The 25090-nt window shown below is 38.8% G+C and overlaps 1 protein-coding gene across 11 annotated transcripts in view; it reads right to left on the bottom strand.

The window, feature by feature from the left end:
- The window catches only part of vav2 (vav 2 guanine nucleotide exchange factor), a 152629-nt gene that overhangs the window by 10177 nt on the left and 117362 nt on the right, over positions 1-25090 (bottom strand). For 3 of the 11 annotated variants that reach the window (XM_058050475.2, XM_058050490.2, XM_058050495.2), the window contains exons 6-25: positions 18683-18788; positions 17491-17505; positions 16523-16621; positions 14918-14986; positions 14125-14225; positions 8605-8704; positions 7811-7906; positions 4720-4788; positions 4555-4641; positions 3979-4067; positions 3763-3895; positions 3450-3464; positions 3032-3141; positions 2800-2901; positions 1398-1486; positions 1180-1193; positions 1069-1087; positions 670-797; positions 435-506; positions 292-353 (exon numbers count right to left, since the gene is read on the bottom strand). In XM_058050475.2, the coding sequence (XP_057906458.1) occupies positions 292-353; positions 435-506; positions 670-797; positions 1069-1087; positions 1180-1193; positions 1398-1486; positions 2800-2901; positions 3032-3141; positions 3450-3464; positions 3763-3895; positions 3979-4067; positions 4555-4641; positions 4720-4788; positions 7811-7906; positions 8605-8704; positions 14125-14225; positions 14918-14986; positions 16523-16621; positions 17491-17505; positions 18683-18788 (1575 nt within the window). The remainder of the gene's footprint in view (positions 1-291; positions 354-434; positions 507-669; positions 798-1068; positions 1088-1179; positions 1194-1397; positions 1487-2799; positions 2902-3031; positions 3142-3449; positions 3465-3762; positions 3896-3978; positions 4068-4554; positions 4642-4719; positions 4789-7810; positions 7907-8604; positions 8705-14124; positions 14226-14917; positions 14987-16522; positions 16622-17490; positions 17506-18682; positions 18789-25090) is intronic. The other 8 variants (XM_058050494.2, XM_058050497.2, XM_058050503.2 and 5 more) reach the window with 5 other exon arrangements.

Here is a 25090-nt window from a genome sequence, read left to right as displayed (position 1 = left end):
GTTGTTGGCCATGACTGTACATAATATCATGTCTTGTCAAAACATCTTCCTGCTGGATGAGTAAACTGACTTGTGAGACAGTGCCCTCTGCTGGATTCAGAGCAGCACCACTCTCCCAACTGCTATTGAAGTTACCTTCAAAAAATAATTTATCTGCAATTTAAAACCGAGACGAGAAATCTGCAAACATGCAGAGATTTACTGTACTACACCAAGTCAGCTGGGATAGGCTCCAGCTTCTCCAATCCTTCAAGTGGTACAAAATGATTGATGTAAGTCAAGGGTCCTTACCAAGGATATCCGTAGTAATCTGCATCCCTTGATGACTGCCGGCTGGATAAGGACTGAAAGGGCTGAAAAGACAAATAGGTACACCCACATTAAAGTCGTTCAGAAATGAATAGTTCAAAAGTTGGTCGGCCTGACTGACTTACCTTTGGGTCTAGGTAAGGTTTAACACAGGAACTGGGGAAGAAGCCACTCTTTTGTGATTGGATCAGCCTTCCCTGGAAGACAATTATTGTCACCTCCAGAAATCAAACCAAAAAAATCATTTTCAGCTATCATCACTAATGGCAAGTTGAAGTCAAGAAAACCTACAGGCTGTATTGTATTATTGCAAATAATATATTGTTGACAAACAGAAACATCAACATCCATGTCCTTTACCTCCCACCACGTTGTGTCAGGGTCTCCTTTCAGCAGCTCGATATAGTCTCCTGTTTGAAATGACAAAGGCATCTTCCCTGGAGGTGTTGGTGTGCCGTGGTAGTTTCTGACTGCTACCATTTTAGGACCTGCAAACACAATATGTTTTTCATAATAAAGCTTTCACAAATTATGCTAAAGAAGAGATTACTGGATGTATTCCTTGCACTATATTTCATTTCAAGTCAGAAATAAGAGGCGTATATGATCATAGAGGAATATAAGAATATAGGAATAAGAACACTAAGGTGGTGCTAACAGTTCTTTCCACTAGATGCCAGTAGAGAGCTGTGCAGCACTATAAAGCATAAACCAGTTCATATTGTATCATGATCATACTGGTGGAGGTGTCAAGATTACCTGAAGACATGCCGGGTTCCTATAAATGAGGAGCAAATAGAGCATCATTAAGATAATTGCAGATGATGATTAACATAGGTGATGACTAATACATATAACAACCCTACTCACCAAGTCATGAGGATCTGGAATGAAAGAGAAGAGATGGAGACAGTCAGAAACAGAACTGTTATGTCTTTTAACACAGGAAGTGTACAAAATATAAATGACAAAATTTTTTAAAATGGTGTGAATAAATTATCAGGAATAGAAACAGAGAATCAACTCGATTCCATTACAGCCAGGTATTTGATGTGCTGGAATGTGATAAAGTATGAACAGAGACGTACTGATCCTACAGATGGTGATCACTTCCAGACACTCTTTGTGTGCTCCTGTCCCACACCGAGAGCAGAAATAACCCTGATAGAAGATGCCCCTGCAGGACACAAACAAAGAAATACATCAGTGATGAGTATTTCATCCAAATTCATGTCCATCCCCCCCGCCCCTCCATTTGCAGTTGAGTTGAGTTCTGCAACATTTGCATTCCTCACACACTGTCATCCTGAAGAGTAAGTGCCATAAATTACAACAGGATCCGGCGGGCGGCAGGAGTAATTAGCATGCAGCAGGAAGTGACAATATTGGTCCAAGCCTTTTCCAATGGTCAGGAATTTAGGTCAGGCGAGCCATGAAATTTGTGGGTCAGTACAGAGCACAGTTTAGCCAAGCCAACTCTGCTCTGCTCTGTCTGGTGCAGACAGAGGCAGACGTGGTGATTCCGTGGGTGTGTCCAGGGACACAGCAGGGGGTTGTTGGGAAGGGTAATGTTTAAAAAATATCCACGGTCAGCCTTCGGAAGGATGTTTTCAAATACATTTTTTCAAGCTTGTTGAGCCAAAAGCTGGTTAAGCTTTAGAGATTGGCTTCAGCCTATGAAAATTGTATGTACACTGTAGCATACTATTATAGTAATGTATACATGTACAATACTATAACATTCAATACCAGTATATTTCAATTTAAAAAGTTATTTTATTTAAACAGGCTGCACGGTAGACGAGTGGTTACCACGCAGGCCTCATAGCTCGAAGACCTGAGTTCAATTTCACCCTCGTTCATGTTCTCCCCGTGCATGCGTGGCTTTTCTCTGGGTACTCCGGTTTCCTCCCACATTCCAAAAACATGCTAGGTTAAAAATCACATCATCTGTGATGTAATGCATATTTTTCCACCCCAAAAATGGGCAAATTATGAATTATATGTAAAATTTAAAATCAAAATCTTGATTACAAGCATCGTTTATTCGTTATTCATTATTTGTCACAGTATTCATGACTTCTTGTTGAATCGCATCATGTTGGTGTCTACTTTGAGGGGGTTACCCCGTTCCTCCCACTCCAAACCCCCCCTGCTTGACTTTGACGTTCTCCACCAATTTCGGATGAACATTTGATAGCTGTAATTATTAGATTAGATTCAGCTCCAGAAGCCTCCCCGTGTCTAAAAATGCCTGCAATAAAAGCCTGTTGTTCTGGCGATCAAAGACATTACTGACACGTAGTGACCAGTGTAAAATACTACATAGAATAATTCATCTTCTGCATGTCTTCTTTTTGTGTCATTTTGTTATTTGTATGGTTGAAAATGCTTGATTTAGGCAATATTTAGAAAATATTCTTAATATTCTTCTTTCTATTCTAAATAATAATAGGCCGTATTCAACCACATTATATTTGTTCTTGTTACCTCAGCAGCATCTTGCAGGCTCGACAGTTTGTGTTCTTATCAAATGTGTGCATTTGGAAGTTATGCTGGTTAGCTGTGGCTCTCTCAGGCTTGATGTTGGACCTGGAAGACGAACAACAACGAAAGAAAAAAAGCTGAGGAGGGACACTTTTTACTTGTATATATTGTGTACAAAATATACAAGGTTGAATGTATTTGGTATTATGGTTTTCAACCATAGGGTAAAACTCACATGGCCATTTCAAATTGTTCCATCCACTTTCTCTTTGTGTCTTCTGTTTTACAAAAGAACTGGAAGCCCTGCTTTCCTTGCAGGTGGATCAAGTAGAAGCCATAAGACCACTGGGGGGAAAAACACGAGCAAACAGCAGATGGCAGTCAGATAAGTTGATTCAATAGCAAGATCAGGCAAAAATGCGATATGGCCACTAATGCACAAAAACAAAATGCAGCACATTCATGAGGTCCATTTATTTCACCTCTAAATAAGACTTGACATGCTTTAGCAATGCATCTGTACAAAAGCTTGAAAGCCATTACAAGTAAGGTGCGTGCAATCACCACATGACACCCAAAAAAACACCAGCACGACTCCCAGAACTAGGCCATCATAGGAAGATGAGTTAAATGAAAGAGTCACTTGAGCTTACCATTTTTCCACTTGACTGGTAAGCATGCAAAAAGAAAGACACCATAAAAAACACCCAGTTACACATGCAACATGGACAGAGACATGCAAATTTAAAACAAAAAGCCATGTTAGACCAGCTGCATTATGCTCTGCTCTACATTTTAATGAATCCTAAATGACTGTTGTTGCATTTACATGGTTGTTCAAGCATGGACGAGCACAACTAGCACGCCAAAGCATTACTTTTAAGTTCTACGTATGAAATTGCCATCAGCCTTTGGACAATTGATTACACTACATGTAACATCAACTGGCATTTTGATAAAACGTACCTTTTTCATGTCTCTGTTGTTCATGGGATCATCTGACATTTTATACGATTGCAGTTCAATAATCTCTTTGAGCTCATAGCTATAACCTTTCCTCTTGCAGACAATGACTACTTTATCAAACAGGAATATATACCTGAAGATACACACACACACATCATAATCATCATCTGTAATGTGCATTTATTGTTTTCTTTTTACAGATGCTATGAGACTCACCGGTCCTGCTTCGTACGATTGACAATGGAGCAAACCTTCAGCTCTCCGTCTATCTTTGGCCTCCCGTACTCCTCCAGCTTCACCTGCTGCTTAGGTCACACAGACAGTCAGGGTCAATTCACTGATTGCTAGAACTAATGAGGACCTATACATAATTCAACTGCACCTGCAACTCACAGAGAATCTAAATAGATATAGAATACATGATGCAATTCCCGCTAGGACACAAAACCATCTTATCCATATAAAACGCCTAATGAGGAGCCACAGATTTAATACAGTAGGACCTTAAAATTTGTGTTTTTGGTTGCACTGTGAGTGAGGTAGGCATTTGGGTTGATCAGCTCCTGTTGGTTTGTGATGAGTAAGTAAGGGTGTAAATGTCAAGCTGATTCATTGCATTCAAAGAACGCCTCCTCAAGCAGACTTGACTCAAGCATTACCAGTGTATGGCCAATTAGATGTATTTTCTGCCAGCAAAACACCATAATTATGCAAAATATGAGCACAAAATGGATGATTTTTGGGCTTCGAATTTGTTTGCGAATCCTGAATCTATCAAGTGAAAATACTTACAAGATTTTCTATCGAACTTTGGAATTCACTAATTTTTTTCAGTGTTTCGTTGTCACGCTTGACCTCATTGATGTACATGGCCAAGTCCTAAAAGAGAAAGCAGGTTGAAGCATGATGATTTTGCATGCTCTCTAGTAAAATAAAAACATATAAAAAAAAACATACCTGCATAGCTTCAAGTGCCTCCTTTAGTTGTTGTCTCTCTGGTCGGTCTGTTGAATGACTGAGAAGTTCCTATGAGGAAAGACTTGTATTATTTGATTGTTGTTCGGTGACAACCGCTTGGATTGATGTTAAAATCAAGAGGGGGTTGCTGATGTATATGGTATTTGCTTTTTACTCTGATTAAGGAAGTGTCAATGATGTGGCTCGGAATAAGATGCCGGGTGTCAACAGCAACATAGTGTACATAAAAAAAAAAATCAGACCAGACATTGGGGTCGGCCAAACAAAACTCCAACTCTGAAACTGTAGCAACAAGAACCACAGCACAACTGTGCTCTTCCACAAACAAACGTTCCGCATCTTTATGATCAGCAATTGCTTTGCTTCTCTTCCACCGAGGGGCAAGTAATTAAATGCCGTAGTGATGTATGAAATGCCGTTGCGCTGCAATGAGATTTAGCGCCATAAATCATCGCAAGATGCTGGAAAACAGATAATGTGCAACAGATGATACTCCTATAAATGTAAATTTTACTGATGTCACAAAGTCACATTACACATCTGCAAAGACTGGATACTGTGTTTTCTTTCACGGGTGTATGCTGGAGCCTATCCCAGCTGTCTTTGGGTGAGAGGCGGGGTACACTCTGGACTGGGACAAACAACCATTCACACTCACATTCAGATGCCCTCCATCTCCTGACTGTGTGGCTAACATGCTAACCACTCGTCCACCGTGCGGCCGCAGTCAGAGTCATATTTTCTTTATATCCCTTTAGGCCAACCTTTAGATCTGCGAGGTCATATTTGTTTTTTATTCATAAGAGTTCTTCACTTGCTTCATTCTTGCTTCAATTAAAAATATCAAACATAACATCTGATTTACTGAATGAGGATTCAGACAATTGTCCAAATAGTCGAACTAAAAATAGTTTAGTAGTAGTAGTAATTCATCTACAATATGCTGATTAGACAGCACAATTATTGCAGAGGTTGGCCACAATAAAAGGTCCCACCAAAATGTGTAGTTTAAATTGTATTGTTTGGGCTGCTTTGCATTGGCGTTAATGGGGATCACTCCAGACACTGACCTTTTATTGCAGCCAACCTACACAGATGGGTAAACAATAATTGAAATAAAGATAGATGCTAGGTTAATTGGCGAGTCCAATTTGTCCATAGGTATGAATGTGAGTGTGAATGGTTGTTTGTCTATATGTGCCCTGTGATTGGTTGAAGTCAGTTGGGATAGGCTCCAGCATACTGCGACCCTTGTGACGATAAGCAGCATAGAAAAAGGATGGATGGATATATATTGTCATACATTTATGAAAAAAGCTATAAAATACTTCAACATTCCTGGACCAGAATGTATTTTAGGTGTGTTCACACTATGAATGAAAACAAGATTTCTTGCTGTGATGACATCAGCGTTACATCATGTGAACACGTGTCCTTTGGCAAGACACAGACACGTTGTACATACACAAATAACTTGTGTGTATGATATACCCCATGGTCACAGTATACAGCAGCGTCTTCCTGAAAAGCTGTGAAGAGCAGTGAAATGGGGTGAGCTTAATCTGATTAGTGCACGCTTGATTTGACCTTAGTGCCGTGCTGAGTCTCCTGCAGAGGTTCAATTCAAACTAATAGAGAAGTCACAGCACTGCTTGAACCGAACACAAAGCACTGGCCTCCACCAGAGTCCATTATGCAACACATCATAAACTCTAATGATCATGCATGGTTGAGATGCGAAGTCAATTAATATATGGCGAAGGTTACATTGCTCATGGTACCAATGGGAGAGAAGTACAGGGAATAATGATCTTTTTTCTGATTATTACAGTATTTGTTTTATCCAATATAAATTCCAAGCTGGCAAGCTCAAGGTGAGCATCACACCCGACAGTCCCACAAATATTTGCCATTTGTAGGAATAAATAACTAAAAGCATAAATCATTCATTGAACAAGAGCAGTTCAACCTCCCAAGGCTGAAAAACTGCTCACACCAAATGGGATTCAGTGTGTGGTCTTGTAGCTGTAATGAGAAGAACTCATTAATTCACCAGCTTTGGTTCACACTGATAAAAACAGGCCTCCCCTAAGAATAACAACATTATTTGGGTCATTCATAACTCAACCTGGTGGTGTGAATGTGGCTGCTTAAAAACCGACAATTCCCAATTTGTAGTTCATCAGCAACTGCATCAGATAATCCTATTGAATCTGGTATGATTATAATAGTATACCTAGGATTTATGAGGGGCTGCACGGTGGACGAGTGGTTAGCACACAGGCCTCACAGCTAGACCCGAGTTCAATTCCACCCTCGGCCATCTTTGTGTAGAGTTTGCATGTACTCCCCGTGCATGCGTGGGTTTTCTCCAGGTACTACGGTTTCCTCCCACATTCCAAAAACATGCTAGGTTAATTTGCGACTCCAAATTGTTCATAGGTATGAATGTGAGTGTGAATGGTTGTTTGTCTATATGTGCCCTGTGATTGGCTGGCGACCAGTCCAGGGTGTACCCCGCCTCTCACCCGAAGACAGCTGGGATAGGCTCCAGCACCCAACATGACCCTTGTGAGAATAAGCGGTGGAAAATGAATGAATGAATGATTTATGAGACAGTATATTTATTATAGTATATTTTGTACATATATTAGATATTTTGTATGTTTATTTGTAGATCTATATACATAATAAAAAACATACATAAGGACTGTTGAGCAGAAAGCTTATTTGGGAACTTAAGTCAGAAAAAAGTAATATACACAATGATAACAAAATACAAAGTTGCTGAAAGAAATTAATTTTAATAATTAAATATTTAAATAATTGAATATTTCGAGGAAATAAAAGATTAAAATGAAAATAAAAATAAAAGAATGAAATGAATGAACGGTGTGGTAGCAATGTTGCAAGGCCCAAAGGATTCATGAAGTGAATCGTTCAGGCCAGTGGATGGCTCTGTTGTTCAGGTGGGTTATGCTCCAAAACCCTCAATGAATGGGTAAAAATTGGTAGTGGCCATTAATTAATGCTTTGCTTTCTGTCTATGAGGACACACTTGTCCACCTACCTTTAATAGTAGGTGATACTTGAGTACCCTCTGCATGGGAACCACTAGAAGATCCTGCAGCTTGAACTTGCCTTCCTGCACTTTCATTGTACATTCCTGTGAAACAACCACACACGTAACACTTCATTACACATTACATAATTCAGCATTGTGTCTTTCCTACTATATTAAGGGACAAGCATTCTTGGTTAAGAGTTCATTCCGCTTTGTTGCAGTCACAGCCGTATTTCCTTACTTTGTGGTAAATTCCATTACTAAACAATGAGGTCAGTTTATTTTTCCAGCGAACAAAAGCTCCTGTCGTGCCAGCTATTTGTGACACAAATACCTTGAATGCTAACTGGGAGGTTCCTTTGACAAAACCCAATGGCTTGCATCCAAAAGAAACAGCATTTAAGCCTCCCGCATAGTGGCTTGTGTGTGTTTTCATCCGGCCTCCATAACTCTGTAGTAACAGTGGAGGGTTGTTGTGTTATGTGACAACATACAAAGCTCCTGTATGTGGTGAGATTTGGAGATATCTCTGTTTTGGGGTCACAATCCTCTCCTTTCAGGAGGTCTAGGATGTACCCTGTCTCTCAGCCAAAGTCAGCTGGGATAGGCTCCAGCATACCCCGTTGACTACTAGCTTTAAAGTCCAAATAATAATACTTCAATTTCACTTTATTTGGGGTAATACATAGTAAGCATTGCTTACATTAAATATATATGTATATTGTTGTGTGACCTCCATTTTGGTTCAGTGTCAATGCTTTACATTGAGAAAAATGTTGCTGTGAAGTTGATAACATTACCTCAACTTTGATCTTGACATCCTCTCGTGTTGCTATTAATTCATCCAGTGTTTTCTGGGCGTTCTCCATGTGGCTGCAGTACTGGCCGTAGATCAACAACCTGCGGAGACACAACTCATTAAACCCATAAACATATCGTCATGTGTCCTTGTTGTGCCAGAAACAGAGTGTGGGATTATATGTTTTTAAATGCATTTTATTCCCAAAACTATGATGCTGTGTATCTTGTATTTGGACTATATGACATTTGATTAAATGCTTCAATGGTGAGCAACGTTCCTGAAAATGTACGCAAACCAAGGCAACATTTGGCGTACATTTTCAACGGAATTCAATAAAGTTTGTTTCATTTGAAATAGAAACTGCAGAAATTCCGTCAGGTTAACAAAACATATATTTTTTTAAGTAGACCTTTGTTTGGTTCTTCCGTTACATCCATTTAACTTTAATCCCACACAAAATAATAAGCACCACAATTTTTACACAGTGGAAAATGTTAAAACATGAACATGAAATGATACATCTTAACCCAGGGTGGAATACATTTGAGAACTGAACTCATAAAGTCTGATAAATAATTAGCTATCTATATAAAAAAAAGATTGAATACTTGATTTTTAAATGGTGAAAAACGGACAAAATAGATGTCTCACCATGAGTGCGGTTAAGACAATGTACTACACATTCATTTTAAGATTTATAAGAAAATGTGAGAAGTGAACCACAGAACAATTTCCCACAATGGCTGGCAGATTTAAAAAAAATGTGTGAATAAATGGATAATAATTTGGATTGAATTGTGAATACCATGAATAAGTAATGACGAGATTTAAATCCCAGGGCAATATTTGGAGGGGTGACTTCTTGCCAATAAACTGTAATGACTGAAGGCCAATAAAAGATGGTGCTTGGTTAAGATCCTCTTATCAGGGTGTGTGTGTGAGTGTTAATTTTAAACAGTGAGGATATGAAGTCTGTGTTCATTAGTTATCACAAAGGAAACCTGACATAGATCTAGCGGTTCAATCTGGGTGGGGGAGCTCAAAGTCATCCCTGAATGGTGGTTTCCAATGCACGTGACACACATTCTCCCATTCACTGAGTCTAAGTAGGGCGTTGGCACATACAGAGTCCCCGCTCGAGTTGGCACCTCAGCTTCATAGTCTAATCCTGGAACCTTGAAGTTGAATCAAGCCTCTCATAGATCTGTGAGCAGCTCTACGCTTTAGTGGATGGTACTCAGAGTTCCACAGATACTGTGTGATCATAATAGCTACTGTATGTTCTAATAGCAATATTCTAGTGCAATCAGACCAGAATGCATGGCCTGTTAAAGCTTGATGCCCAGTGAGCATTTCCACTCCAGGCCGTGTCATGTTTCGGCAGATACTAAACCAAAAATTCCCCTTTAAAAGTAACAGTGTTGTCACATCACTTCATTTGGTGATCATCTTTGACTGCACAGAGATCCGCGAGTGATGATCAATGGAGAATCTCTGAAGATTGAGCAAGACCCCCCTGCAATGAGGCTCTAGGCTTTCATGTGCCTGATTAAGATGTGAACAGCACTCTGGGAAACCAGTCTCTTTAGCTCCTCCTCCAGTATGTCAGAGTTAAAAAGTATTGTAGTGGAGGCGGGTGTCTTCATCATTAAAGCCGTATCATCAGTTGAGAAGACTAACTTGCAAACTAGCGGCTGTCTCGAGTCCCTGCAGCATAAGAGTTCCAATGTGGTGTAAAAAAAATTAATAATGAGTATAAAGGTAACTATAGGGGTGTTATGTAATGTCTACAGAGCTCTAGTAATGTTTAAATAATGTACTTAAAAAGTCATAAACAGATTTTCTTTGCTCTAACTACAAAAAAATGTCATTTTATTAACATTCAGCATGCTCAGCATACTTGCAAGACAACCAGAAATGCTGGCACAAATGAAGAAATCCAACAAAATCTCAGTGAAATGTAGAACAAAAACATCTATCTTTACAGTTTAATTACAGTCTTTCATTGAAGTCAGAATCTTGGTACTTCCAGTCATGGAAGCCAAAGGGCTAATAAGCACATTGCAGCATGCAGCCACTCCTTGGCCGAGCCATCCATAATTAGTCCGTCACATACGCTTGTCTTGACACCAAGTCTGGGCACACACAGTAGGAGGTAACTACTCATCAATTTCTATGTTTGCACAAGTGGAAAAAATTGGGCATATTCTGATGTCACTCAAAGCAATGTTGCTAAAAAGCATACAAGTGAGGCTACAGAAGTTCAATGTTTATAGTAACAGAGGATATTGCTGATGTAATGAAAATGGTTTTTAAATTATTCCATTTATGGATAACAGAATATAAGGATGGAACATTGCACAGTCAAAGAATACAGTATGTTTTTACAAGAATTTGAGTTTCTTCCACAAAAAATTGGTATATTTTTGTACTTACTGTAAGCCTGCATAGGAAAAGGAATCATATTTGGTAACAAGTCAAAACATATGTCACACACTATTCGTCAGGCAGAAAAACCCTGTAATTTTTCTCCGCATGACAATTACGTTAGCTGACAGAAGCCTGTTTTGTTTTTGCAATAAATAAATACATAGTTGATTAAACACCTCTTTGTCACCCTTGCCTTATCTTTTCAAATTCTATGTGTAATATCATGTACAATAGGTATTGCAGGATTTGGAGTTGTGTGTGTGAGCTGAATTTGAGGATTTACTGGCAACAAGTACAAGTGCCTGTAGACTCAATTCACTTGCAACATTGCGTCTTCGGATGAATAAAACTTCAGGAGTGTCCTTCTTCCCAGTGCTGTATTCTTCCCTGGTTTTTTTCATAATGCCACTGGTGTTGGACATGTTATTTTGAGGAAAATGCAATTTTGAATAAGTGCGCCCTTCCACGTCCCTTCCACCATAGTAGGTCGTCTCGGAGTCGAGTTGGACCACTGAGGAAATCTCCCAGCAAACCAGAAGTGACAAGCTGTAGAGACAGCTAATACTCCCTGACACACAGCACTGGGAGACCTCTCACCTCCATTCAACTTATTTGGCACACAGGAAATAGAGAAAATAGCGCTGAAATGCTCTGGTGAGGAGCCTTATTGGGTGGTCATGATTAGGCATTGCAAGGAAATCAGGAAGCCAGATTACTTCGGAAATGAGTCGGGGAAATGTCGCAGATGAGAATAGCAACAAGAGGGTGCTTAGGTGCCCATTTACTTTATAGAGCTGCCTCGGAGAGTGCTTTTCCATTCAGGCCGGCTCTTGCTGTTTAAGAATTGAGCAGTCGTCGTGATAAAGCAGTGACATTTTCAGCATGGCATTCAGCTCAATGACAAATAAGAAAAAAAGGCTTTTCATCTTTGGCGCCAACGTGGGAGAAAAATGATACAAGCACATTGTTGTAAAGGTCACTTGGACTTACAAGCATAGATAATCAAATTAATTATTTCCAGCTAGGTCCTCGGGAACATCAGCGGGATGTCTGATGAGGGAGTTCAAATCCCATGGTCACTGTTGTTTATGGCCACAGAGTGACAAGACTGTGGTGGGCCCATAATGAGGCGGGCTCACGTGTCAATCACATGCATGGAGTCAAAGCTTGTGACGCACAGAATCTGCAAATCTAATGAACTGTTTTCTCAAAATAACCCTGAATCGCTTTTGGAGAATGTCACTAAATGTAAATATTAACAATGTCGCCAGCCAATTTGTTTATGAATAGAAGTTGAAAATCAAATATTCCTATCAGAGGAATGAAATAGTTCTCTTTTCACTTCTCAACACAACATGTGAAAAATTACAACTTTCAACTTTGTGGCAATGATAACGCAATTATGGCAGAGCTGTACCAAAACACACATTTTTGTTAAAATGCAATTGCAACACAGCTCTGTGGTTTTCATGTTGTTTTCACCTCTAAATGCAGTCTACACAGGCAAAACCTATCCTACATACTCTGATACTCAAGGTATTGACTGGATAAGCAACCTGGCAAACAAAACACACCAGTCAGCCACTTTTGCTCGCATGTACAACCAAAAAGTGCTTATCTTGGTCACTCTCATTGGGAGTGACCAGGATGGATAGGATCAGGAAGGAAATGTTAGAGGCCTTGAAAAGAAGAAGTACAACCAACAAGTGCTATCATGCGCATCCCATGCAGATGTATAAATACCTGAAAATAAAGTCTTGAATTTTGCTCCCTGGTATGATATTCATATTTTATGTCAAACCCAAATAGTTTCAGTCTACAGTAAAAATGAACAAATTGGCCTCAGTGTTCCAATATGTCTGGAGGACACAGTATTCCTGCTTGTTTGTTGCATGTCAAAACATGAGCTATAAGAAATCATATTAAATCTGTTAAACCCAAAAATAGTGAAACAGCAGAGCTAGTTGTCAGCTTTAACATGGCATCAACTAAAGCTTGTCTTGTCATATCTGGGGTTTATGAAGGATTGTGTGCAAATGAAGTTCCAACCACTTTTGTACTAGATTAGAGATTAGAGCTATTTGTGCACACAGACATGGCCTGAAAGTGCACATACAGTATATATCACAAGAAAAAGTTGAAGAATAAGTTTGTGCTCAGACTTTGCAGAAAATATGCGATGCTTATCAGTATGAAAGTCCAGGTACTAACACACACACGCATATACAGTATATATATATATATATATATATATATCGAGGCAAAGTACTTGCTCTTGCAGTAATGTCTGCACCATTGAAGGAAAGAGCCATATCCACTCCTGCTGCGGAATCATGACCGGGGCCCGAACTGATCATCGCCTACATTACCATTACCTTTGAAGCCGCCACACTCAGCACAGCAGGGAAGCAAATCACTGCACCCCTCAGGAATGCAAATTATCCACACATAGCTCAGCAGATGTAGAAGATCTATTGTAAAAAAATAAATGTGTCTGGCAGTTCGAACACCAGCTTTCCCTGTTCATTTTATTTTTGTCATGTGGTTAAGACCAATATGACCAATATGAAAGTGAAAGCTGTCTCACTTCCTGTCCAAGAGAATGCAAGCCTATTGCCAGTTTTGCACTATTGTGGTTTTTTTCCTGGCCACAGATCTTGAGCTCGATTATAGGATTGCTTGTTGACACCCTCGGCTTGAACATTGTCTGGCATGAGGTACTGATTACCTGAAAATAAACATGTAGACAAACGGTACGGCCGCCAGCAAGCCAGGTGACTGACAAAAAGGAATCAATGCCTTGCAAGGAATGCTTCATAAAATACACACAGGGCAATCTCTCAACCCTGAAGGAAGAGTCCGAGGAACCAGGGATGCACAAGCTAAAAAAAAATCACTCATAACCCTCGAGGAGCTAAGGATGAGAAGTTCAAACTATGAACTATGAGTTGACATATAAACAGTTTTGATATATACATACATACTGTATATTATACTCTATATACTGTATGTCTATCTACTGTAAGTCTGGATTTTATTTGTTGAATAAGTACAGCATGAGTACAGGTGAAATTAAACATTTACCAACCTTTCTTTGAAGTCGAGGAAGATCTTTCCTAGACCATTTCCTCCAGTGACCATGTTGAGGTCGATGGCTCGCAGGAGGGCGAAGTGTACTTTGATCACATCCTGAGGAAGAACACCACACTTTTGTGATCTTTACATATCCTCTACAAAATATCCTTGAAGAAGAGACTGTGCGCCGAGTACATGCAAGGAATTCATTATTCATTAATTATAATTTTCTAGGTTTGGAATAATATGGAATTGCAATTGCACAATAACAATTGGTTAGGCCCATTTCCATGCTGCATTGAAGTGTGCAAGTGTAAACAAAGTATATTAAACTCGTATAGGATTGTTTTCAATATAGTGAGTGTGACCTAAAGGGTTATTGTGATTCTTAAGATACATTGTTAACACCTAAAATGAACTATAACACATTTAGGTACTGTATACAATGTACAACAAAATAGAAGTCTTATCCAGACCAGTGATGGGTGGTGAGGTTTATGGCTGGTGAGGCACTGATTTCTTTTCTTTCTCACTTTCTGTTGAGCTTGGCAGTCAAATTCATTCATCCATTGAGCTAAGTATAAAAATGTCTTTAATGCATTTGAGTTGTTGCTGATTTTAGCTGACGCAACTGTTTGTGTATTTCAATATAGTGGAAAAAGAATATGCTGACATTGGCTTTTTCTCTTTCAAGTAGGACGGCAGTGACAAGCACCTTCCCGCCCCTGTCTAAATTCAGCAATTTTTACTTAAACAAATGTTACAAATTATCCATACAGTACACTGGTACAGGCCAAGTGACTCACCTCAAGGTTAACAAAGATAGCCTCCATGTCCTGCGGACTCAAGATTTGCCTCAACGGGATCATGTAGTTCTGAAGGGCGAAACGGTAGTTGTGAAAACTGTGATTTTTCAGCATACACTGCATATTTGAAACAGAAACTTTGTTCACTCATCCTGAAGAAAACATGCCCATTCCACAACTTTATGGTTGTCACATTCTATCATCATAATAATAACAAATAGAGCAACACCAAAGCACTGAAGGCTTTATTAACCCCAACTCAATTAAGCTTAACGAGTCCTATGATCATAAGAAGGTTGTTTATTTTCATTTAGTCTTGTGTTGGGGTGATGCAGGATACACATTTTATTTAATGAAATTAGTAGACCACATGATTTGTTTCCCTCCATCACACCGCCAATGAAATCTGTCAACATAAAAAGTGATGTGCTAGCAAGTTGGTGTTTCTCTCCATGATGCCTCCTTATTAAAATGAGTTTTTGGAGGCCTGACTGAGAAGGAATATTGCATGCTAAAGCAGACTTAAAAAAAATAAATCTCATCCATTGGATCTCATTAGATCGTCCTAAGTGTACCTAATGCTATGACTGTTGTTGTCTGTGTTTGTGATGTTGTCAAAGCCCGAGGGATCAGTGTCTCATGCAGCGGGCGATCCAATAATAACCATTATTGATCTTTTCCTGTGACATTTGTTAGCTGCCAATCGCTGACACTTCCATGTTGTGAACAAGCCCACACAAGCTACAGAAAGAAATATGAAGCATTCCACCGCACTCTGGTACCAGGATTTAAAAAATACTATCCGATCTATGTTAATGTTAACACGTTAATAACATTTTCACGCTAATTCTGTTCAATGCTGGCGCATCCTGAAGTTGCAGAAACAGGATGCAATAAGAAATTTGCAGAGGGGCCATCTAGAGTATATAAAGAACAACATATTTGCTCACGGTGCAACAAAGCAACAACAAAACCCATCCACAGCAAGTTAACACATCACATAAATCAACCACCACTACTACTACGTGGGTGATAAATAAAAACTAAATTCTCAACATATTTCAAAACGCCCACAAGGCATGTTGGGTAGTCCAGCGGCAACAACAATATGAGCTATGGAGAATAAAACATTGGATATCAAGAGTATGTTAACTCCTCCTTGTTTACTTCTCGGACGAACTCCTGAACATTTTTTGCATTCAAGCAAAAAATGCGAGAAAATGTCGGGAGAAAGAAAGCATACCACAATTACCCAGCATACCTTGCAGAAGGAATATATGTGTTTTTTTTTGGCATGGGTATATATTTATTTGTATGCCCACATACTGTACTGGGTAAATTACTTGTGCGTCATGTGTGTTGTGTTGATGGCTTTTTTGTACAAACTCGAGATTGCATCTGGCAATTGACCCAGGCCTTAAGAGGGTAAGTACTGGTAACAGTTAAGTGCACAAGGTTCCTGTTTTAGTTCTGTTGTCATGGTTACAATTTTCCCATTTAGCTTTGTATAGAAAATAGACGGTTTACCATCATTACCATTGGTCAGCTTAGTGGGACTTACTTAAATTGGTTACACACAAAATAAGACAAAACGTCCACACTCACCTTCTCAATATCTTCTAGAGTTTTGTAATACTTGGCCTCAGTCTCCTGGATCTCGACTAAACAGCAATTCCTCTTGTCATCTTCTGTCATACCCATTTTCTATGACACAAGTACCGTACACAAGTAAATAAATAACCAGTCAGAGTAATTTTATAGTTACAGTAAGTACAGTGTGATTGATATACTTGAGTCTAAATTCAACAGGCATCGTGGTAGTTGGTGATGTGGTGATAATTCTTGGGTGTAAATAATGAGGTCATTAATACGAAGTGTCCCATGCAATAACATTTCTGCCAAAACTAACTACAAGTCTGCCAAAAATGATAAAGTATGCCCCACCATAAATAATGTTTATTAGCAAACTCCCATACATTGATAACAAAGAAAGAATATTCCAAAAATAAGCATAACACCTCAGTAAGATAACAATGTCTTCATGTGTGCACAAAAATGGTGTTTCTGATGTAATATCACACATGAATGCCTGATATGTCAATACTCATACAGTATTAGAGTGTACTACATGCAAACGCACACAAACACACCCATGTTGTCTTTGGTAAGAGCTGCCAAAATGAGGGATAAGTAACTAATCCATATGGAACACATTGGGGAGTATGGCTGACTCATGCTGATAAGACCAAATCTGGGAGTACAAAAGTCAAAACTATTACAGAAAGGCAATAAGGTGATATTTATTTTCCTTAGGTAAAGCTTCTTGGGATTATTGCTGAAGCCATGACGCCATGCCGCAGTGTCGTCATCGTCTGTTGTCACAGTTGCCTCCCATGGGCACTGAGTCAAACTTTGGACCAGCTGCTTTGTACAGCTAATTATCAACCTAATTGGCAAGCCATCTCTGTGGGAGACTACCCACTATTTTTTTTGAAAGGAGTAAGTGGGGAGAAGTGGAGGGGGTGTTAGATTGATGCCAGGGTAGGGTGAGTCACAAGCACAGCATCACTCACCTGCATGTATCTGATCTGCAGCATAAGAGAGGCAAAGCAGTCAAAAATCAATTGCAAAACACTTCATGACTCACCACGATTTAATACATCATTAGTGGTTTCCAATAAACCACTAATGGTGATGTAATAATGTAATGTAATATAATGTAACTAATGAAATATTTTATTATGTTTTGTTTTTTTTATCCATCCATCTATTTGCTCTTCGGTCGCCAGCCAATCACAGGGCACATATAGACAAACAACCATTCACACTCACATTCATACCTATGGACAATTTGGAGTCGCCAATTAACCTAGCATGTTTTTGGAATGTGGGAGGAAACCGCAGTACTCGGAAAAAAACCATGCACGCACGGAAGACCACGCAAACTCCGCACAGAGATGCCCAAGCAGAGATTCGAACCCAGGTCTTCCTGGCAGCCATGTGGATTAACTTATATCACTTTAATTCCATAATATTTTAATCTTAATTGTTATTTTTCTAACATTATCACTTTTCCTGCAATCAAATTCTGAAAATTACAACTTTATTCGTTTCATTAGGTTTTCTTTTGACTTAAAAACAAAAGTCTTATTGGGTTAATTTATTTATTTTTTATTTTTGGGTTAATCTTGTCAGTCTTATCGCTGCATTTTCCAGTTTTCTTGTTAAATCATATTTTTAGAATGTGCCGCGGACCAATAAAAGGCCCCAGGATGCACTTTTGACACCCTTATGTATATGAATACATTCATTCATTTTCTACCGCTTATTCTCACGAGTGTCGCGGGGAGTGCTGGAGCCTATCCCAGCTGTCTTCAGGCTAGAGACGGGGTTATATGAATACATTTTGAACAATAATCATAAACATATAGGGAATGTAGCTGGGGGATGCTGAGAATCACATCAACATCCGTTTTTGTTTGTTTGTTCAATCATCAATCAGTACAATATTACATGATATCTGATGAATACATGTGCAAATATTGCAAGTGCAAGTCTTCATTTTTTCTCAGTGTGACACTCATATTTATTGTCATTGTGCAGAAGTGTAGTTCCATGTCAGATATACATATATCAGGGGTGGGGTCTAATACAGTACGTGCTGGTCCATGTAAGGATTCCCAGTCCTGAGGTGCATCTGTACTTTGTGCTATTCTAGTTTTGTTGCAACACTGGAGATTAGATTTGATTGGATGTCCAGCTCACCATGGGTTGTCGTACTTCCACCTTAATGATGTCCTCATAGATGTCATCACCGTCGTCCTCACATGGCACGCAGTCGTAGATGTCATCCTCACCCAGGTCGTGCTCACTGGACAAGAAAAGCAAATTAGCAAAATAACTGTATCAAAAAAAAAAACAACGCTCTCCATCATGTTGTTATTTGAAAAGCTTGTATTATGACTCATCAAGCTGCATGAGGCTTACCTCAACTGGGTCATGCTAATGTGTGTCTTTTCCTTTAATTTGTTTGCTTGCTACTGCGATATTATTAAGTGAACAACCAGCAGAGCGCAGACAGTTACTGCAGATAAAAACGTCTAATGGAGGAACTTACTGAACCAAAAAAAACAAAATAACACACTTTGAAAAACAAAAAAATGTCTGAAGCAACAGGTTAAACATATAAACAACTCCATGTTAATAGATAATGAAGGGATGATTATTACAATTTGATCTAAAAAAAAAAACAAAACAACAACTTTTCACCTGGAAAATTGCTGTTTTATAACAGCATGGTCACGAGGAACTTAGCGTTACTTTCAGTGTTGGGATGGGGGCAAACATTCAATATGGTCATATACAGAACACCCTCAGTACCTTTGTACAATGTTTGGCAGATTAATATGTGAACGGTGTGTGCTGTTGCAATTATTTGCTTCAATAGTGTTGCAAATGTGCTGCATAAAGTCATCGATCAAACACAAGTGAAGGCTTACTGCATCTTCTGTGTCAGACATAGTGAATGCAGGCGATGGAAATAACACTTATAACTTGTCTATCTGCGTTCTTAAAACAAGGCAGTCTGCATGAATACATTCTTGCATAATTCCACCATTTTGCTGTGATGTTTTTCCCCACAGGAGTGTAGCGCATGAACATTAATTTGATGCAAGCAATGTAATAACGACCCTGTTAATCCTTGCAGTTGACATTGGGAGTCTATCTTTGCCGCTGGATTGTATGGCTCTGTCAGAAGACCAGCGTATGTCTGGAAATCTGTGTTTTAAACAGATGTCGGGGTTTATTCTCATAGTCTACAACTTGTAGAGACAGTTTTTCACTCTTTTATATGTTACTTTTCCATCATATTTTCTTGATGGTATCTTTATGGTGTTTATTGAATAATTGGGAACTTATAAAGATGGAGCATTTAGATCAGGGGTCTCAAACTCAATTTACTTGGGGGCCACTGGAGCTTGGGTCTGGGTGAAACTGGGCCGCATCAGGTTTTCCAAAAAAAAAAAAAAAATGCATTTATTAAAAACAAAAACATTTAAAAAACTTCGCTTTGGTTCCAATTTTCTACAATAAAAGCTCTGATAAAACATTCAACTGTTCTCAAATATCTTACTTTTTATTTTTCTACACAAAATAAGATGAAAAATACATACACAAATCAAGAATAAAGAAAATCAATCAATCAGTAATAAATAAATAAATATAATCATAATAATAAAATAATAAAATGGCAAATAATAAAAACTTAAGAAACCACATATAGTTGGTAGGTAGACAAATTATTTTTTTCAGATTAAAATTAACAAAGCATTATTAGAGCCCTGTAGACATGACAAAACACGACTATAGTCATATTATATAACATATTGCGCAACTGCGCAAATGGTAGCCTTCAAGTTATTTCCTTTAAACTTAAATAGCCAAAAACTTACCACTTCCACACGGATAGGGAGGATAACTATTAACAGTTATTTAACCTTTAACATGAACATTAATCAAACGTAATCATTTTTTCTAGGTACATGATACCATACAGCATCCATATCAAACTTGCGCGGGCCGCACTAACATTAAACTTTCATTTCAAGACGGGGGCCTCAAACTAGTGTCCTGCGGGCCACATTTGGCCCGTGCGCCACATGTTTGAGACCCCTGATTTAGATGGATGGCGGAAATGCCAGATCTATAGTTTTCTACTGCATTTCCCATTTTCTTGACCATTTTCCAGTGCCAACAATATTAAAATTTTGGTTTTAGTGTCAATTTTGCTTTTTTTGTGAGTCAAAATGAAGAGTGTTCATACTCTGCTCTAATGAATGAGAGAGACAGGTTCAGCAGCTACTTTTCTCAGTATTTTTTGGTTGTTTCTTCAACTGTTGTTCCTTTATGATGGACTATCTTAGTCATAACTTTATCGAAAATCCTTCCACATGTGGAAACGAATAAGCTTGTTTGACCCCCAGCTACTCGAGTCAGTGACAACTGCAACTGGATGTGAGGTCATGTTCAACCCAGCAATATGAAAACATTATTACCGTAAATGTAACGAAACGGCCACACGTGACAGAAGCAAGTTCCTGAATGAATTTACAGATGTATTCGCTCATTAGTATTCAAAGGCTTATTGTAATGAAATGACATGATAAACATATGCTCCGTGCTTTTGCTGTTGGGAGTTCTTATAATCCAGAGTTCACGGTCTGTGTGAAAAGGCCAGCAAAAACACAGAGAAGATACTGCCTCTCAATCAAATATTCAGCTTTGTCTTCATGTTCATGCAGGGACTGTTTGAAGTTTTAATTGAGGTGGCTTAGTTCACTCAAAGTAATATGCTTCCACTCTCTTCATTAAAAAAGTAGCTGCTTCTGAATACTGAAGAGGCAGCGTGGGAGGACACCGTCCCGATGGTGTCTTCTTTGTGAACTGTGGAAGAGCAGCAAACTCCACAGAGACTGAATCATGACATGGCAGGGGCATTTCAGGAAAAGCAGACAATGAACTTAAATTGTGTCTAATCCCACAGAAAGAATATTATGGTAGAGAGGTCCATGGTAGGGGTATCAAAGAGGTGCAGCATCTCTTTGAGGAGATGGGGGCATTGTGAGTAGAATCTTGTGAAGAGTGTCTCTATTTTCTCTCAGTTTTTGTAAAATATTGTACATAAACTACTACAAAACCGTTCCCATCCTTCCTTTTGTCAATATTTTTGGGTATCTGGAACAGATTAATTGGATTTACGTTAGTAAATAGGAATAGGTTTCGGTTTTCATTTGACATTTTGGAATGCATGAATAACAAAAACAGTCACTAAAAATGACTTTAAGAATGATTTGGAGTGTAAAGGAATACGTACATACTTCTCTTTGACACAAGTCATTTTTAACAAGTACATTGTACAACACAGCAACTACTGAACCAATGTTGGAATACCAGTAAGACATTAATACCGCTGATGAATTCATTGCAAACAACAACATATAAAACCAATATTTTAAAGTGCATGCAGCGGTAGCTAAAGCTGCGATATATATTTCTAATGTGGGTCCTGCCATATACTAATGTTTAATAAATACAAATGCCATCAGGGTATTACAGCGTATTATATTGTGTTACAGGATGAGCCTGGCCCTTTAAGAAGAATTGTATTGTGAGAAGTTGAGTCTTCCCTCCCTCATCTGTCTGCACCGCCCATTGTCTTCTGCATCCTGATTGGCTATAGACCATCACCTTGGTGCCGCCCTGCCGTGCCTCCTGTGTCATCGCTAGACTGAGTCTTTGTATGTTTGCAAGTGTATAAAGTGTATGGTAAGGGGTTATACACCCATAAAACATACATATATAACAATTGTAAAATAATGAAGTTGGCTACTTTCACTTATTGCTGGCTGTGTTCGGAACTTTCCACCCCCGATAAACAAGGGAACACTGTAATGTGTGGATCCCAAAGGAAATTACAACTGAAGAGGTTCCAGGCAACTATAGGACAGTTAACTCAACAGCATTTATCGAATGTATATGATCCCAATGATGGTTCTATTAAAGATGGGCATACTCATCAATTCATGTTGAGCATAATGTTTATTATGTGGGGAAGTGATTGATGATTAATCATGTCTTAAAGGCTACCAACAGAGATGCTGGTGGTTCAGTCCCACTAGTTTTTGTCCTCAAAAAGAAAAAGATTGCATCTGCTACTGTACACTATAAGAAGATAGAAACAATAGAAATGAAGATGATAGAAATGCAGTCAAAACTACAGTGTTTTACGGGCTGTTCATACTATGTGTGATGTCATAATTTACCTTCCTAACTGATTGCTTGTAATTACAGTCAAGAAGTATCCATCAAAAAGTTGTACACCCTACCAATAATCTAGTGATGTCATCTTTAGGCTGATATACATTGCACCCTTATCGGGTTACACACCACAATTTGATTCTCCTGAGTCATCGGATAAAAGCACTATTGTGCAGTCTAGCCGGTGTGTTGTTTCCATCGTGTTTGTATGTGTGTGTGTGCATGCTTGTGCATATATGTGTGTAATTGCAGTATGAGAAGAGGTCTATTGATGTCCCAATACATGCATGAGCATGCGTATGCATCACAATGCATCTATAAGACACTTAAAAGGAATGGAATCCTGAGCACTCATGACTTGGGCTAAATTTTGTCTGATTACCACATTGACAAGCCGCAGGGTGTCCAGGGTGTTTGCACGCAATCAGCCTTGCAGCTCAAAGGCACCAATGATAAATTGTAGCAAAGAGGGGGATGGAGATTGACTCATCATTTCATCGTAACTTGGACGCATTGGTCTCCATTAAATGCACATTCGGTTTAGTTCTTTGGGGGCGGGGTTGTAATTCCTATAATAATATACTGTATGAGGTGCCCATGAACCATTGCTTAACCTCGATGCTCTTGCTCAGCAGCTATAGTACAGAGTGTCAGAAACACTTTTGAAATAAGCACCTTACTGACGGGTAGATTATTAATTTTTCTACACAGAAGAGTACAGTGTACCCCTGTTTTCATACGCCAAGGTTTTCGTAGGATTCGTTTTTTGACCTAATAATCGTGACAAATATCTATTTTTTATATTTTATGATGTTTATCTTCATATTTATCAAGCACTGTGCTCATGGGACTGTCAATGCTGCTTATGAGGTGTTCAAGGACACTGTTACTCTGAGTGGCAAATAGGCTTCGGGACAGATATTGAGTACGACTGCAAAATAATCCACCATCGTTCCATTCGGGGTGAAAAACACTACTTGAAGAAAGAAGTTAGCAAAACACGAAGGTCGCGTGGCTGTCGCTTCCCCTCCTTCGTCATTTATACGTACAGTAGTCCTTTGTTTACCGTGGTTAATTGGTTCCAGACCCAAACATGATAAGTGAATTTCCGCAAAGTAGGATTCCCTCTTTATGAATGAAATATGTTCATAGTTATAGCACTAAAAATCTGTTTACGACTTTCTAAATACAGTTTTTAACATTATTAGAGCCCTGTAGACAAGAAATAACACCCCTATAGTCACCTTCACATTTTTATTACCGAATACAGTAGACATAATAAAAGAAAATATGACATATTGGACAAAAAAATAAATAAAACATAACATAAAATAACTTAATATCCTTATGTAACCTCATACTTCCTGCAGTGGATATTGTCTTATGGATATATTATAGGTTGTAAATCAGTCAGCCTTTTTATTTGAAATAGACACAGGGCATTAGAGTATGTCTTACAGGCAGATGCTCAAAAGAAAATTATTTAAAAAATAATTTACTATGACTTTATTCATGCAGGTATGGGGGCTAAAGTTTACTTACAACCTTGCAGCAGCTAATACACACAGTGGGCTCCATCTATTTTCAAGCTATTGACTTTTAATGTCAATCTGCCCAAGGGATTAATGGAGCAAAATAAACTGCAGTGGGGGTGACAAAAAGGGCTTGTGACACTGTTTGCTAGGAAATGGAAATCTATGTGTGCCTTTTTACACAGGAAAAACTCCCTTGGTGCCTGCATGTGGCCGATCCGCCCCCATTTCATGCTTTGTCAATCCAAGGATGGAGTTATTCCAAAGTGACTGTGAGTTAAGCAATGTGAAGACTTGACATAGCAAAAGGGAACGAGGCACAGCCAAGGTTGACCACATTAACCCGGGGGACCTCAATTAGATAGAGGTTGGCTTCCGATTGACTCGGACACAAATGCTCACGGAGCATAGAATCCAATAACAGACATTTACTGTACAGGTGAGCTCATTCAGACAACCCGATTCTTCAATCCTCACTTGACACGAGTCCTTCTGACATTGCAATGGCAGCAAGGTCAAGTGGTCTGTTTTAAACGTGAAAGAAGACAAAAACATTTACTTAAAGCTGCGTGACTGTGTGAAAACATCCACTTCTACATGAATTGATGAATTGAGCGATAAAACCATTTGAAACCTTTAAAGGGTTGGAGGCTATCAATTGTACTTATTTGGCTGCTAAAGAGTGAATTCATTACATTTTGTTGTCTTTTTACTTTATGCTACTAAATTCTATCTAGAATCCGACTAACTCTTTCCTATTTCTTTTAATTTTTCATTTTAACATTAAGCTCAATGATGCTGCTTTGCTGAGTTTCGATGACAA

Source organism: Doryrhamphus excisus, linkage group LG10, assembly GCF_037039965.1.
Source record: "Doryrhamphus excisus strain RoL-2023G ecotype Guam linkage group LG10, RoL_Dexc_Guam_v1.1, whole genome shotgun sequence".
Taxonomy (NCBI): Eukaryota; Metazoa; Chordata; class Actinopteri; order Syngnathiformes; family Syngnathidae; genus Doryrhamphus; species Doryrhamphus excisus.
The sequence above is the reverse complement of the archived record's forward strand: the minus strand, read 5'-3'. Positions and strand labels throughout refer to the sequence as shown.